Genomic DNA, 17,220 nt, shown 5'->3' with positions numbered 1-17,220 from the left:
ATCCAAAGTTCAGACTCCAAAAACCTGATCACTGATTCACAGAAACATCAAAGACGGAAAGTAACTTCTGGGATTATTTCTTTGGTTTTATGTTTGTGGTTGAAGGAAACTTCATTTGGAATAATAGATCAGATTTACTTTGTTTTTGTGTCTATAAGTTCATATTTTGTTCTTCGTGTGGGTTTTATAGGTGAGACCGTCAACTGACTCTGGATGGACAATGGCCGCAAATATGACAACTGTGTCAGAGACCCAAAGTAAAATTGTAATCACAAAGAAATGGGTAGGTTTTTTTCTCTTTATTTTCTAATGAAAGGAATGTTAAAAAGTTGGTGAAAGGGTCAACCATTGATATGTGAAGTCATTCTGTTTAGAGTAAAGCCAATATGACAAAGTCAAACTTAAAAGGGGTAAATAGAGGAACACTGATTTATCCGATGAAAGTAGTGTATTTACTCTGAATTTTAATAATCTTGTTTAAATAACAAGGATAAAGTCCACATGTGAGATATAAAGCTGGTATGTCAAGATTGCAGTACAATCAAGAGAGTTGAGTCAAAAGTTCAGCTTTGGAGACGTGTTTAAAACTAGAACAAGAAGATTTTTATTTGGCATTTTGAATATAGAGACAGAATATCCAGAATGAAGTCGTCCTGTTTAAATGAATGAAGACTGCCCAGGGCACTTTCAGGCACTTTATATCATATTGGGGAACAGAAAACTAAAAACAAACTCTTTTTGTTTTGATTTTTATTTCTATTACTCATTTTTCAGTTTATTTGTGACATGATACAGAACAGGCTCAGATCAGAGGACTCCTTCTCCTTGGGAATCAGGATTCCTACTCTTCTACATCTGGTTCTTGGGGTTCTTGACTTTAACTTGAGAACTCTGTCTTAGATCCCTGAATTCTGAGTTGTTCTTCTTCCATCCTCAGGCCAAATCTTTGGAGAAAGTCAGTCTCGTGAGCTCTGAACCCTGGCTGAAACCTCACCTCAGTGAGCTCCAGGTCAGCTGTTTCTCAGCATTCATAAACTAAAGATTTTTAGCTTTTAACGTATATTTTAATTAATTTTGCTCTTGCAGATAAAAGATTCTCAGAATTTGTCAAGCACCTTATCTGCCTGGAACCCCTCATCTGAAGCCAAGGTCACAAAAAGTTGGAATCATAAAACAAAAAACTAAACAGGAGTTGGTTGTGTGAAAGAGGATAATAAATTTACTGTTTCTTCATTTTTTTAGCACAATTTTAAGACACTCCAGAGTTTATCTGAGTGCTTGGAGCTGCTGCAGAAACTGTCAGAGGAGGTCAACAACATCAGCCAGGTAACAGATCTCAGCATGCTCCATGTGTTCATAGTTTTCAACATATTTTTTCTCTTATATTGATGGGTGATGGACTAAGGACCAAAGCTTTAAATAAAGCATGTTTTTGGAAGGGTTGTGTGTCAATCAGCAGTTCCCAGTATTTCTCTCCTCCAGATGGATCAATAAATCCTTAATGAGAAACCAAGATCCACATTTCTGACTTTGTTTTACTCTTGTAATCTAAGCAACTGTGTGGAGGATTTTGTGTAAAAAAAAAAGTGCATTTCAGATACAAAGTTCTCTTTCTCCAGGGGAAATGTAGCAGTAAAAAGAGGGAGACAACAGCAGAGGGCAGCAGAGAGCCAGAGAGCCTGGAGATCAACAAGAGTCTGATCCTGAGCTGGGCCTCAGAGCTGGAGATGAACATGGTCAGTGATGCTTATTTAATTTCTTCATCCTATCTAAACACTGAAATACCCGAATGTGTCTGTTTTTACAGTAAAGTAGTAACTCTGAGGCTCCGTGTTTTATCTCCAGGCCAACATGAAAACCAGGGTCACAGATGTAAAGAGCAGAAGAAGAGAGAAAGAGAGACCAGAGGAGGAGAAACTCAACGACAGACTGCAGCAGTGGGCTGTAGAGCTGAGGGATATTAAAGAGGTCTGTTTAGGAGACAAGTTCTCATGTTTGGGGATATAAATACATGTCAGGATGTGTCATATATCCTGTCATAAATCTCAAATTGTCCCTCCAGGCTCATGGTGTGTCTGATGATGAGCTGAAGAAGCTGCTGTATGCTCAAGGATCCAACAAGTCCAGGATGTCAGCCATTCTTCCTCTGCTGGAGTTTGTGGCCTGGTCTCTGCTGGCTGAGGATACTGAGGTGGGTTTTTTATGATTAACATTTATGGATTGGTTTGATCATGATATTAGCACCTTTATCACCATGAGTTTATTTAGAAACAAACATGGACTATATATCAGAAGTGGACATGGACATGGTAATGTTGGCTTTTGGTTGTAGACTTCTGTTTTTAAAACCCTCTGGTGTCCTGCTTAACTGTTGCTTTTTCACATCATATCAAATCAGATCGGAACAGATAGTTCTGGATCTTATTTTATCAGATTATGCCATCTTCTCTATCTCATCTGATCTAATTTTTTCTAATGTCAACTCTCGTATCATGTCCTATCATATTGTATTGTTACCATTAAATCACATTGTATCATTTTAAATGATATTGTATCAGATCTTATCAAATATTATTGTATCGTATCACATCGTATCATAACTTATTGTATTTTATCATTTTGTAACATGTCATAACATCCAAACATTTCGTATTGTATTGTATCATGTTGAATCATATCATATTGTATCATATCATACTGCATTGTATCATGTCCTGCCCTATTGTATCATATCATGTTGTATCGTATCGCAGCGTATTGTATCATATTGTATTTTGTTGTATCCTATTGTACTGAACCATTTTGTATTGTTATATTGTATAGTAATGTATCATATTGTATCCTGTTCTATCATATCCTATCCTATCCTATCATGTTCTATTCTATGGTATCGTATTGTATTGTATTGTATTGTATTGTATCCTATCCTATCATATCCCATTCAACAGCATCCTTTTTTATCATATCATATCCTTTCCTATTATATCGTATCCTATCATATCTGACCGTATCCTATCCTATCCTATCATATTGTATTCTATTCTATAGTATTGTAGTATAGTATAGTATTGTATCCTATCGTATTCCTCTATAGTATCATATTGTATTCTATCGTATTGTACCGTATTGTATCCTCTTCTATCGTATCATATTGTATCATGTCGTATGGTATTGTATCGTCTTGTATTGTAACATATTGTATACTCTATTGTATTGTATCGTATTGTATCGTATCACCTCATAAGGTATTGTATCCTATTCTGTCGTATCAAATTGTATCGTAATGTATTGATCCTATTCTAGCAAATCGTATTGTATCATATTCTATTGTATGATTGCATCGTATCATATCGTCATGTATCGTAATGTTTCGTATCGTATGGTATAGTATCCTGTCATATTGTATTGCATCCTATTCTTTTTATCATATTGTATCCCATTCTATGGTATTGTATGGTATCATATGGTATTGTGTTGTATCGTGTTGTCTCATATTGTAGCGAATTGTATTGTTTTCTTCTCTATCATATATTGTATCCTTTTGTATTATATTGTATCGTATTGTATTGTATTGTATTGTACTGTATTGTATTCTATCAGATCTTATTCTGTTCTATAGTATCGTATCATATCGTATTCCTTTCTATAGTATTGTGTTGTATTGTATCGTATCCTCTTGTATAGTATCATATTGTATCGTATTGTATCCTATTCTATCGTATAGAATTGTATCATAATGTATTGTACCCTATTCTATCAAATTGTATTGTATCTTATCGGGTCATATCGTATCATATTGAATCCTATTATACTGTATCCCATTCTATTGTATCATATTGTTTTGTATTGTATCCTATTTTAGCATATCATATTGTATCCTATTGTATACTATTCTATTGTTTCATGTTTCATTCTATTCCATTGTATCATATCCTTTTGTATTGTTTTGCATCCCATTATATCGTTTATCATATTGTATCCTATTCTATTGTATCATATTGTTTGTATTCTATCATATTGCATCATATTGTATTTTATCGTATTGTATCGCATCACATTGTTTCATATCCTATCGTATTGTTTTGTATCGTATCATATCGTACTGTATCATAGCCCAGCTATGTATCATTTTTTATTGTGTTGCATCCTGTTTTATCTATTGTATAATGGGGTATCATGTCATATTGTATTTTATATTATCGTTTACCATACTGTATTGTATCGTGTCACTGTACAACTAATATAGAGCATGTTTTCACCAAATTAGTAGCGTAAGAGCAGAAGGAAAGGAAAAATATCGGTTTAATTCCAGCAACAGACAGTAATATAGTATGATGAATCTGACCCTACAGGAAGCTGTCTCAAAGATGTGGCTGCAAAGCAAACAGAAAGCGTGGAAGACAGCGAGTGGGAACACCAAATACATCCCGAACTCTGGTAAGTCAGCTAATATCCTTTACTGGTTTAAATCCTTTATTTCTCATTTAGGCCTCCTCATGGAGTACATGTTTGTACTAGAGCTTATTCTATTTTTTTTTTACAAGTGTTTAATATTTGCTTTTACTAAATAGCTTTCATCATGTTTTTATCTGTTTGTGTCTGTTTCAGTGTGGCAGTGGATTCAGAGTGCAACAGGTAATCAGTACTGACAACCAAAAACATGCTATGATGAAAAACAGACCAAGTGTACAACTGCTGTACAATTTAAGTTTAAAACATATTTTATCCACAATATGCTCCTTTAAAAGTGGTAAAAGTGATTTTCTTTTGAAACGCTCAGGGGCCACACTAAACAATGTATCAGGCTGAGTTTAAACCTTGACCAGCAGAGTTTTTAATCACTACTACTTCTGATGCAGTATTTCTCTATCCGTTTCTCTAACCCAGTTTCTGTAAAGTTCGACATCTCCACATGTCACCCTTGGCTCGCTATGTCTTCAGACCATCTGCAGCTCTCTGAGTCTGGGCCTTCCTCCTCATCTCCCTCACAGAGTCAGAGCCCCGAGCAGCCCTTTGTGCTGGGAGACACCATCATCTCTTCAGGGAGACATTACTGGGAGGTGGAGGTGTCGTCTGAAGGCTACTGGAGGATTGGTGTGATGTCCCAGTCCGCTCTGAAGATGAAATGTTACAACATGTCCCCTCGTGGAGGCTTCTACACTCTGTGGATGGCTTCCAAATTCTGGGCGTGCAACGACACACTTGTTAACCTGCAGAAGGTGACCGTGCCTGCACGGATCGGGGTGTACGTGGATGTGGAGGAGGGTCAGGTGTCGTTTTATGATGCAGATCGAAGGGTTCACATCTACACCTTCTCTGATACTTTTGAACATGGTTTGATCCCTATTTTCAGGTAGCTGGACAGAGATGTTGAGATCCCATTATATTGTATCGTATTTTCTTTTGACAGGAAAACCAGCTTCATATCTCAAGATAACTAAATAAGGCCAATATGGCCCCTGAGGGACACGATCCTAGGCCTTCTTCAAGTCCACAAAAAACATGTAGACTGGATGAGAAACCCCAAGGTTCTGGGGTTGCTGCCACACAAGGCGCCAATGACCACCTGGCCACAATTACTAGCCAAGGCTTTCACAATGGAGTCCTTGAACATGTCCCACTCAGACTCCATCTGCCCCCCCCCCCCCCCCCCCCCGGGACGTACACAAAGTTCTTTCAGAAGTGGGAGTTGAAGATCACAGTTCACCCGCACTACCTGTTTGGGTTTACCAGGTCTGTCTGGCAGCTTCCCCCACCATCTGATCCAACACAACACCAGGTTGTGATCAGTTCCCTGTCCATTCCCCACAGATACTCTAAGAGGGCTATCTACCCTGTGCTGCTGTTCGTCTCCTGGGAAAACTCCAACACTGAGCGCTTAGCCAGGGTTTCTAAGTTTCCCAGAGTAAAAGAACTTCCATGCCCTCCTCAGGAGTTTAGTACCAGAGCCGATGCTGTGTGTGTATGTCCAGCTCCACCTCCGCACCAGCTCTAGCTCATTCCCAACCAAAGAGGAGACAACATTCCCAACCAAAAAGAGCCAACCCACAGGGTGACTAGATGATGGATGTACGTATGAAAGTACAGATGTATTCCATAATTTTTTTTAATGATTTTTTTCTAAGAGTTTTGTCCTGATCTTTCGTTTTTTTTTTTTTTTTAATCACTGAGCTGGTTTTGGGTCGTGGTCAAACAGAAAACAGGAGAAGAAAATAAAGCAAATAAAAATGAAAAAAACATATTTGAAGTTAACCAATATGTGTCATATAGATAAACTGGTATCTCCAAGAAATGTTTTGACATAAATGTACAGACAAATAATGTAGATGTGAATTACACTTGTTTATATTAAAAAATAATCACTTTTTAAAATCCTTGTGTTACCTGTGTCATTATTTCAGTAAAATTATTTCTCTAGTTAATGCTATACTCTAAAATAGAATTTCAAAATATGACAATAATAGATTTGAAAATAAGACATTAAGAGGCATTTTTATATGAAAACACTGTTGTGCATCTTTTTGAATATGTTTACTGTACATTTTCCCCAAAGGTACAGTATGTCTTGATAAAATTATAAATTACATGTATGTATTTATCTAATGATCCATACAATTGATATGTATTTGTATTGATATTATTTATTGGGGACAATGTGCAATAATACAGATTATTTTTGCTGCTTAAAGGAAAGTATGGTTTAGAACGGTGTTCATTTGCATTCAAATCCAACATACAATTGCAATGTTAGCAAGGATGGAATGTTTGATACCCTTCAAAGGATGACATCATCTTCAAAGGCAAGGAAAGAATGTATAAACTTTTAAGGTTGACATCAATAAAGGCAGGGTATGGAATGCTGGTGAAGCTGGGGATGTTGGTGACCTCTTTCCCTCCATCTTTGCTAAATAGTAGGTCAAAGTTGGCAACTTTTGGGGGGAAAAAGGATTTCCTTGCTCATGCAATATGCATGCCATAGACTGCTAAGTGTGCAGTTCTAAATACATTTTTAATAGTATTGTATTTAATATTTAAAAAAAAATGTGTTTATGAACTTATCCGTTATGCTATTCAAATAAAGGAAATGATGGCCCTTAAGTTAATCTAATTATAAATAGTTGATTATGATTATGCAACTATGTGGTTTATTAATATTTTTCAAGAGTATGTATTTTAGTGTCTTTTTTAATTTTTTGTTTAATTTATTATTCATATAAATAATATATTTTTATGAAATTTATTTTATAAATTCTTCCTTTTTTCTATTTCTAATTACTATTTTCTTTTATCAATTTATTTCTTATTGTTCTATTATTTATTTGTTTGTTTTTGTTTATTTACTTTTTTTTACTTTATTTGTATTTATTTTTAATTTACCTAATTTATTTATTTCATTTCATTTATGTTATTTTAGTTATACAATTATCTTTGTTCAATCAATAATTGGAGCGGAACCTTTGCGCTGGAATACGAAATGAAGGTGGGACTCTTTATGTGTTACACGTCTTAGTGCTACGTCAGTCCTCTTGTCCACCATGGCGGAGAAAGCTGTAGTAGATGAAGGGTCATCATTTATGGACCCTTTTAAAGGACTTTTAATCTCTTATTTTATGCCAGAATCATGTTACGATGAATTCTTCCTGAACTTTAACTTCCTGGATGGTAGGACAAATATTTATTTAATATAAAAACGGCTTGATTAAGTCTAAATCAGCTAACTGTTAGCTTCATAAATGAATGTTGTGTCAATGTAATGTTCACCTAAAGGTATATATAAAGACAGATTTATCTGTTTAATCCGGTGTTTACTGTAGGTGTAGACAAAGAGTTAGTTGTAAAGCTAAATTAAAAAGCTGAAGCGTTAATTTTTTTAAAAACAGAGAAACCGTGTCCTTCCTCCTCATATTAAACAGAAGTAGACACACATCAGCTCTACTTCACTTCTACGGTAGCCCTGAAGGTAAAAACACTAAAACAGATTCATGAATGAAAAAAATAACATTTCTATGGACAAAAAAAGACTTGATATAAAACGAAGGTGACCAAATCTCTGAAGTGAAAACAGAACATTTCAAGTTCAGTGGCCGAGAAATATAGTCATGACACTTTCAGTTTAACATATTTAATTTTTTTAAACAACAAAGTAGATTATTAACACTGGTACATAACTTGTGTTACTAGGGTATGTTTGGTTAAGCTATAGTAGTACTAAGAATAGGCTAAAAATGTCAGTATCTTAGTTTACAATGTTCCATTATTTTAATATTCTTATTATTATTTTATTTGTCGGGGAAAAGGTGCTGAAAAAGCTGCACAGACCACAAGAAAACAAAAAAGAGTAAGAATACACGAAACTGTAAAATGAGATTACTAGTACATGCAGTAATGCATGAACCTAAACATAGTATTTGCATTAAATTCTTAAATTTAATTATTGATTTTGTTAATTTTCATAGGCCTAACTGTATTAAAAGATGTCTTCTGTGATGATTTACCAGAGGTCCCCAGGAGCACCAATCCCATGTTAAGAAATTCTGGAAGTGACCTGCGTCATTTTTTGGTCTAGGTCCAGGAATTGTTATCATATCCTATTTTATTTATTGTATTTATTATTTATTAACGAGGAGCTTCTTGGTGCTGTGTTATGTTGCAGCATCCCACTGGATGCATTTAACTGGTAAAACGCAAATGGACTTTTATTTGGAAGAAGAGACAGACTCCTTACAGGAAATGTTTGAATTTATTGTAACGTAAGGCTACGGACAAAGCTGAACTTTTCTGATTTTTTGGGGCACCTGATTAGTTTGAAATGCACCAGGGGGAAGTTTTATTCAGTCTGTAGTTAGAGAAGAAGAAGTTGTTAGCCTGTGTGCAGACACAATCAGAGTTTCAGCGTCGACTTAGCTTTGAAGTTTTTTTTTAATTCAAGGTTAAAATCAGGGACATTTTCCAGGACAGCACAAGCCGAGGACGGGTCTTTCAAATGGGAACTGTCCCTGGACATTGGGGATGTCTGGTCACTCTATGTAAAATGTGAAATTTTTCACATTGTTTTTGTTTTTTCTGAAATATTATTGTGTCCATGAAATGTTAGGGATTTTTTTTTTGCATAAATTATTAATGTTTTTCACACTCAATTAAATGCATTTTGTGATCATTTAAATATTTTTGAAGTCATGAAATATTTATATGTTTTTAATGATCATTTTTGTTTTTTAACTAATTTTTTAATCTATAATTTCAGTACCATGTCTGAAGATCGTGCTGAGCAAAGGTCTGGGGATCGGCATCATCCTGGGATCAGTGATGGGTAAAAACAAACTCTTCCACTCTGATTCTAAAGCATCAGCATTTTTGAGTGATTACCTGGAAAGGTCTTCAGTGTTCTCAGGGGACATTAACAATCTTCAGTTGCAGTAAAAGTTTGACCAGGATGAAGCATTTTAAGAAAGCAGCGTTCAAATCTTTTGTCATAATATCCTTAATAGTCTATTTAACATGACTGATTTTAAAACCAAACTTATATGATACTATTAACTTTTATTTAGGTAGCCTTGTTACATCATCATGCTGCCTTTTAAATCCAATCAATTCATTAGTACCGTTAGTATTTTGCATGGCATGAAGTGCTATCAGACCTGATATTAGTCTCTGATGATTCTGCTGAAATTGAGTGTCACAATTAGCTTGAGGAGTTGTACAGTGAGAAATTTTCACATTAGAAAAATGTAATAAACACTAAAAGTTCATCAAATGGCAAAATCAGCTTATCAATTAACATCAGCATAAATAAGCATCATCATTTTCTCTAGTCCTCTGTCCTTCAGAGTATGCTATGTTACCTCTAATTGTTATTGTGTGTTCTAACATGTTGTTTATTATTTGTCTCTTGAATATGATTATTTATTATGACGTGTGCTGCTGACCTCTTGGCCAGGTCACCCTTGTAAAAGAGATCTTGATTTCAATGGGTTTTTATCTGATTAAATAAAGGTTAAATAAATAAAATTAAAAATGCATTTGTTATTTTTAGTCCAACAATCAAACAGCTGTCTTAAAACAGAGGAAGCTTCGAATGAGACTAAACGTCCCCTGTATATCAGCGTGCTCAAAGTCTGAAACAGAAACTTAACAAAGTTCATACTAGATTCGAGATAAACCATATCTTAACTGTAGCTTAAAGGTTTGTCAAGAAGCTTACTCAGAGAAAAGCCTGGTACATGGAGATCTTCATGACATAACCCTGCTCTTCAAAAATGTTTCATTTTGTTTTGAAAATTCAGTGATCACATCAGGATAAGTGAAAAGGTTTTACACCTTCAGTCTCTAAAAGTAGTATGGATCACTGATGTATCCTGAGGTTATCGGGTGTTTCAGATCGGGTCGGGTACAGAGGCTGTTTTTGCAGACTCTGTGGTGGACTTGATGGCTCTGCTGTTTGCAGCTCCCATAATGCCAAGAAGGGAGTAGAGTTTGCAAAGGAAGCAGGCAGCAAAGCCTCTACATCCCACCTGTATCTACTCATAGCAAGCTTTCCAGCCCCTACTCTGCCTACTTGTACTTGAGCTGCTTGCAGTTGTTGACCTCTTCCATGTGGTCCTCCCCAGGGGACTGTCAGCTCCACCAATACAGTTCTTGAATACATACTACTGCTGCACCAGACTGCACAATAATACCTGTGTTTGAATGTTTAATAATTTGAAAAGCCTGAACTTCTGATAATAAAGATGTAATTTTGATTAAAATTATAACATCTGTTTGTTTACAGTGAAGCTTCCTCAGATCTTGAAGCTGATTGGAGCAAAGAGTGCTGAAGGTTTGAGCTTCAAGTCAGTGCTGCTGGAGCTTCTCGCCATCACAGGAACGATGGCTTACAGCATTGCCAACAAGTTCCCCTTCAGGTCTGTCAGTGCGGTGGGTCTGGTCATCCTGGAGTTTCTCTTCTGTTAAATGTTGAGTGACTTGTTGTGTAATGTGTGCCGTTTGTTTCCTCAGCGCGTGGGGCGAAGCGCTCTTCCTCATGTTGCAGACTGTCGCCATCGGCTTCCTCATCCAGCACTATGGAGGGCGAACGAAGGGAGGTGAGAGAGTGCTCACATTAAAGATAATACTGTTGGACTGCAACCACAATAACTGAAACGACTGATTAATCTGTGTATGATTATGATTATGATTATTTTAAAGTGGAGTATCTAAAATTCAGAGGGTTTGGAAAAGGCTCAGATTGAGATGATTTTTATTGTTCCACATGAGGAAATTATTTTAACAGCAGGATTTCACAAAAAAAAGACAACACTGAAAACCTAACAAAGGACACCTAGTTGCCATCTATAGCCTACTATTTGGCGAAAATGGAAGGGAACATTCTGTCCACTGTCTTTGATAAAGTCATCCTTTAAAGGTTATATACATTCCATCCTTGCCTTTGAGAGTGATGTCAAACTTTTTAATCCAATAGAACATCCCATCCTTGCCTTTGAGAATGAAGTCAACCTTTTAAGGTTACAAAATATTCCATCCTTGCCTTTTAAGATTTCAACCCTTTTTCAACATACAGAACATTGCATCCTTGCTTTTGAGGATGATACCTTTTCGAGTCTATAAATATTCCATTCTTGCCTTCGAGGATGATGTAAACCTTTTAAGCCTTTAAACAATTCATCCTTGCCTTTGAAGATGTCAAACTTTTTAACCATATAGAACATTCCTTCTTTGCCTTTGAGAATTAAGTCAATCTTCTAAGGTTATGAAACATTCCATCCCTGCCTTTGAGTATGATGTCAACCTTTTAAGCCTTTGAATATTCCGTCCTTGCCTTTGAGGATGGTGTCAGCCTTCTAAGTGCATTAAACATTCCTTTGTAAATTTGAATTTGCATACGACCTCAATCCTTTAAGCTTATAAAATGTGTATTCCATGCCTTTAAGGTAGTCAACCCGTGGAGCTCATAAAACATTCCATCCTTGCCTTTGAAGATAAAGTCATCTGTAAGGCTGCGTGTCAATAACCGTTTTTTTAGTAGCCTAGCAATGCTCAGGACCACATTTCCAGAGTGCTTATTGTTGCTACATTACAAAAACTGAACCCTGCTTTCCTTGGTAGACTCTCTAACATTGTTTTGAAATAACTCTTATGTGCTTCATATTTACATACTTCCAGGAAATATCACACAGCAGACATGCAGACAATGTAAAGTAATCCTGTCCTCACACAGGCAGCAACCGCAGACCTGAAAACTACCCTTGAAAAAAGATGAGGAAAAAATGAGATTTATTAGCTTCCCTTTCACTGTTGTCAGAAGTCCCGCCCCTTCTTGATTTTGACTGGCACTGGGACAAAAACAGATGACGCTGAGCTGAGCGCTCAGACCTCTGGACTACCCTGGCTTAAGATTAAAAATAAGTACTATCAGTGTTAAAAAAGCCTGCTATGGACACAGGCCCTTAAAGCCTAAAAGACATTCCATCCATGTCTTTGAAGATGATGTCATCCTTTGAAGCCTGTAGCATATTCCATCCTTGCCTTTTACATGCAGGTGCCCCCATTTTTCATTCCAGTCTAGCCAGTGCTCCTCTAGATTTACTGTCTAAATGGGATGTCAGGCTGTCCTTTAAAAGCATGTTTATGACAACATGAGGAAGCTGTTCAAACGGCACCACTAGCCAGTTAGCTGGTGGATAATTGGCCCCAGTCATTCTTATCAGCACCTGTCAGGCTCCTGAGATGATGTGTGTTAGGAAAAGAGATTTCTGATAGTGTACTAACATGCAGTCACTTAGTATTCCAATGCCAGTTATTGATGCTAAATGTAACCAGGCTTTAAAGTAAAGAGGACCATCCCTCTTTTACACCATTTTTAAACCCAAAAATTTTAGTCAATTTACTTTTCTTATCCAATAAACATTTAAGATTAAAACTTTTACTAACAAACAAAAAAGAGCAGCAATTCATCAGATTTAAGAAACAATTAAAGAAGAAAAAAAAAAGAAAAAAATCAACAGAATTAATCAGCAATTTAAAAATCAAATTGGGAACAACTTTTACTTTTTATTTACTGATTTATTGCAGGTATGAGAATTACTTATTCAAAGATTAATTACTCAATTTGTCCATCAAATGTTAAATGAAACATTAAAATACAAAAAAATCATAAAACATTCAAAGATTTTAAGATTGTGATGGTTAGAAGATGGTTTCACTTTTCTTTCATTTTAAAAGAGCTGAAGCATCAGACCTTCAAAAATAGACACACAGCGCTATCTGGTGGCTGGTTCAACATAAAGCAGGCATGTCACTAAAACCTGTGAGCAGCAGACATTTTTGAACAAGATTTCTGTTCATACACACCACCTCTAATCAGTCTTTAACTCTTATTTTAAATTTGACTTGTTTTACTCTTAAGCTTTTGCTGCAGCACTGTTGTTTGAAAAAGTTTCTGAAGAAAATAAAAAATGAAAATTGATCATAACTGTTTTATCTTGACTAATATAATCTAGGATAATGTGAACTGCCTCCTCTTTTGGTTCAGACATAAACATAAAACATCATGGTGTCTCCCCTGTCTCCAGGTCTGCTGTTCCTGGTCGTGTATTTCGTTCTGCTGCTCATCCTCCTCTCTCCTGTCACTCCCATGTCCGTAGTCACCTCCATGCAGGCCTCCAACATGCCAGCCATCATCATCGGCAGGGTAAAGAATGCTACGGACTCTAATACATACATGATGGATCAATATAAGGGCTAATGTGACACCAGGATTACTGACTGATATGATTCTAGTAAAAATGAGTCACTGATTATGATTTTTGTGCCTTTTTGTGAAAAATGATGATGAGTCCACCCCTTTACCTGCTTTAAGATAAAATCATGATTGAGAAGAAACTGCCTTTCTAATATTTGTAAAAATGTGAGCGCATGTTTTTGTCTCAGCTGATTCAGGCGGCTGCTAACTTCCGTAACGGACACACCGGTCAGCTGTCGGCCATCTCCGTCTTCCTGCTGTTTGCTGGATCCCTCGCTCGCATCTTCACCTCACTGCAGGTGAGACTGGGTGGAACATATGTGTGTCATTTTAGAGATCAGATTTTTCCTTTTTGTTGTTTCTTACTTCAGTTTTTTCTTGGAAACTATTTACTCATCTTGATCAGGAAATTAAAATAAAAATCCTCTTTGTTTACGTGATAATAAGCAACACAATCACTAACCTTGCTAAGCTTATGGATTGGCCAGACTCCATGTCTGTCGTCAGGCAAATCCAGGCAAAGCTCTTGTCTGCAACATTTGTGGTGAACCAGACACTGTTCAGACCAATCAGCTTCATTTGAGGAGAACAAGGCGGTAGCTATGGGCCAGGTTTATTTGTACTGTGAGCCGACAACAACTTCCATGTGGTAATTTTGTCACTTCTGGACCACATGTCTTTATACAGTTATGGGCAAGAAACAAAGCTGAAAAGAAAAGATGTTTCCCCCCTTCTGCCAACCCGCTTTGGTCTGAGTTTGAACGAGTTACGGGGCCAGGGTGTTAAGTGTGGGTCTGTATATACAATGGGAGCTGTTGGAGCGGTTAGCTCGGCTGTAGCATTGGTAAAGCAGCAGTGTAATCAGAACTAGACCACATTTCTTTATTTAAACAAGAGCAAAGAGCCACACAGTAAGTTCTTCTTGGCGAAGTAGACGTTCTCTCCTCTGATCGGCCTTGGCGTTTAATCCACATTGTAAACCACAGTTCCTCAACCACGGTAGCGTCGCCAGTAGGTTTGTTGCAGAGCTGCACATGTGTGCTACTACGTCACATCTCATTCTTTTCCTGTAAGGATGATGTCATCCTTTAAAGCCTTTAAAACATTCCATTCTTATCTTTGTTGATGTAAACCTTTGAAGTGTATAAAACATTCTATCCCTGCCTCTGAAGTTGATTTCATCCTCTCAAGCCCTTGAAATTTGCTTTTAATGATAAAATCCTTTGAAGTTTGTAAAACATTCCATCCTTGCATTTAATGATATCAACCTGCAAAGAGTATAAAGTATTCCATACCTGGGTCTGAAGATAACGTCATACTTTAAAGCATTAAAATATTCAATCCTTTTCCTTAAATGATTTTATCCTTAAAAGTTTATGAAACATTCCATCCTCTTCCTTTAATGATTTTATCCTTAAAAGTTTATGAAACATTCCATCCTCTTCCTTTAATGATGTTATCCTTTAAAGTTTATGAAACATTCCATCCTCTTCCTTTAATGATGTTATCCTTTAAAGTTTATGAAACATTCCATCCTCTTCCTTTAATGATGTGTTTGTTTGAGGTTTATGAAACCTTCCATCCTCTTCCTTTAATGATGTTATCCTTTAAAGTTTATGAAACATTCCATCCTCTTCCTTTAATGATGTTATCCTTTAAAGTTTATGAAACATTCCATCCTCTTCCTTTAATGATGTGTTTGTTTGAGGTTTATGAAACCTTCCATCCACTGCTTAAATGATGTTATCCTTTAAAGCTTATAAAGCATTCCATCCTGCTCCAAAACTCTCATCAGCTCTTGTTCACCTTGCGCTCTCTGGTGTTTCTACAGGAAACAGGAGACTCTCTGATGGCGCTCACCTACGTCATATCATCGGCCTGTAATGGCATCATCGCTCTGCAGGTCCTCTACTACTGGAACAGTTCTCCAGAACGTAAGAAGAAGAAGAAAAAGAAGAAGGAGTAAAGAAACGACAGACTGAGGCTAAACTTGAACCATAGAGCAACACTTTATCTCTCCTTATCAAACTTCAGACCGTCATAGAGACGGCTGAAAATGGAATCATGGCGAGGGCCACCGAGGGGGACGGTGAACCTAGTGGACTAACACGATGTGAACACAAACATGCAGATAAAACACAGACAGTCTGCTGGTTTCTGTCTCTGCTGGGTCCAGATTTCTGTTTTTACATTCCTCTTAGTGAAAGTTGTCTCATTCCAGTCAGGCTGTGTTTAATCTGAGGTTGTTATGATAACATCATTCAGAAATTCAATATGATTCTGGTAAAGGATGAATGATGATGATGATGACTGATTCCACAGCAGCAAAAATAGAAGTCCCAGACACACAATGATGGGCAATTTATTAATGTGAGTCATCAAAAAACACTGGAAAACTCCTATGCACTTTTAGAATTGTTCAGAAACATTGGCACTATTCTCATTTGGAAATTTTGAAAAGGTTGATGAGGATTTTCAAAGTTATAGTAATCGTTTACTTGAAATTTTGCCATAAAATGTTAAAAATTCTGTTCAAATTTTTTGACAAGTTTTGTAATAAGATCCCAAAATTCTGTCTAAGATTTAAAAAAAAACTGTCCTTTAAACTGTTGAAGCCATTGTCACAAATTTATTTGAACAGCTTGAAAATATAAATATTTTTCTTTTTTTCAAATTTCTGCTAAACTTTTAGAAACTGCCATCCAAATGTCATTTTGCTTAAAAAAAAAAATATATATATATATATTTATATATATATATATATATTTTTTTTTTTTTTTTCCAAGAAAAATTCTAATCTTTGGTGATTTTTTTTGTTGTTGTTGTTTGCAGTTTTAAGGAAGAGCCAAACATTTGTCTAAAATTTGAAACATTAAATCAAAATTTTGTGAAACATTTCATCCAAAAAACTTCTGTTGAAAAAAAATCACTTTTTTTCCAACAGGAACAGTCAAAAAACCTTCCAAACATTTCTTCAAAACTTGTTCAAATTCTCTTAAACTTTCCTTAAAATTTTTTGGAAGTGTTGTCTCCAGATTGTTAAGAACATTTGTCTAAAAAAGTTTACATTTTCCATTTCCTTCACAAAAGATTTTGAGAAAGTAAAGATCTTGCCAATGTTTTTGTGCTATTTAAGCAGAGTTGAGGAGTTTTCTTGCTGTTTTTGACATCTTCATTCTTCTCCTTTCTATCTTCATGCTTTGGTCTGTTTTTATTGCCTGATCATGTAAATAACAGATTATACAATTAAAAGACGTGGTTTTTAAAACCACATCAAAGATTGCGACAACCTCAGGCCTCACAGAAAACGCTGAATATCTTGAAGCTGTTATTTTGCACTGATATGTGTAGTTTCACATCCAGGTTTATTATTTTGATTCTGATGATTTTTTCTAAATGTCTGAGAAGATTTTTGTCCTTTGAGACTGAAAAAATGATTTTGTTGTTTAGTTTCACATAAATCTGATTCAGTCTAAAATCTA

At 36.0% G+C, this 17,220-nt stretch overlaps 2 protein-coding genes across 2 annotated transcripts; both read left to right on the top strand.

Annotated features, from left to right (window-relative positions):
* Nucleotides 1-83: 83 nt before the first annotated feature.
* On the top strand, nt 84-5,631 carry LOC121504996 (nuclear factor 7, brain-like). Its single transcript, XM_041780110.1, has 10 exons — nt 84-283; nt 938-1,009; nt 1,087-1,149; nt 1,243-1,326; nt 1,620-1,736; nt 1,846-1,968; nt 2,063-2,191; nt 4,353-4,437; nt 4,609-4,635; nt 4,888-5,631. Exons 1-10 carry the CDS (start codon nt 221-223, stop codon nt 5,355-5,357), a joined length of 1,233 nt encoding a protein of 410 aa, XP_041636044.1. The 5' UTR covers nt 84-220; the 3' UTR covers nt 5,358-5,631.
* Nucleotides 5,632-7,521: 1,890 nt separating this feature from the next.
* On the top strand, nt 7,522-17,220 carry mpdu1b (mannose-P-dolichol utilization defect 1b). Its single transcript, XM_041778747.1, has 7 exons — nt 7,522-7,662; nt 9,245-9,310; nt 10,769-10,901; nt 10,996-11,081; nt 13,569-13,687; nt 13,927-14,037; nt 15,570-17,220. The coding sequence occupies exons 1-7, from the start codon at nt 7,536-7,538 to the stop codon at nt 15,702-15,704; spliced, it is 777 nt and encodes a 258-aa protein (XP_041634681.1). The 5' UTR covers nt 7,522-7,535; the 3' UTR covers nt 15,705-17,220.

This window comes from Cheilinus undulatus, linkage group 22 (assembly GCF_018320785.1).
Source record: "Cheilinus undulatus linkage group 22, ASM1832078v1, whole genome shotgun sequence".
In the NCBI taxonomy this organism is placed as follows: domain Eukaryota; kingdom Metazoa; phylum Chordata; class Actinopteri; order Labriformes; family Labridae; genus Cheilinus; species Cheilinus undulatus.
The sequence above is the reverse complement of the archived record's forward strand: the minus strand, read 5'-3'. Positions and strand labels throughout refer to the sequence as shown.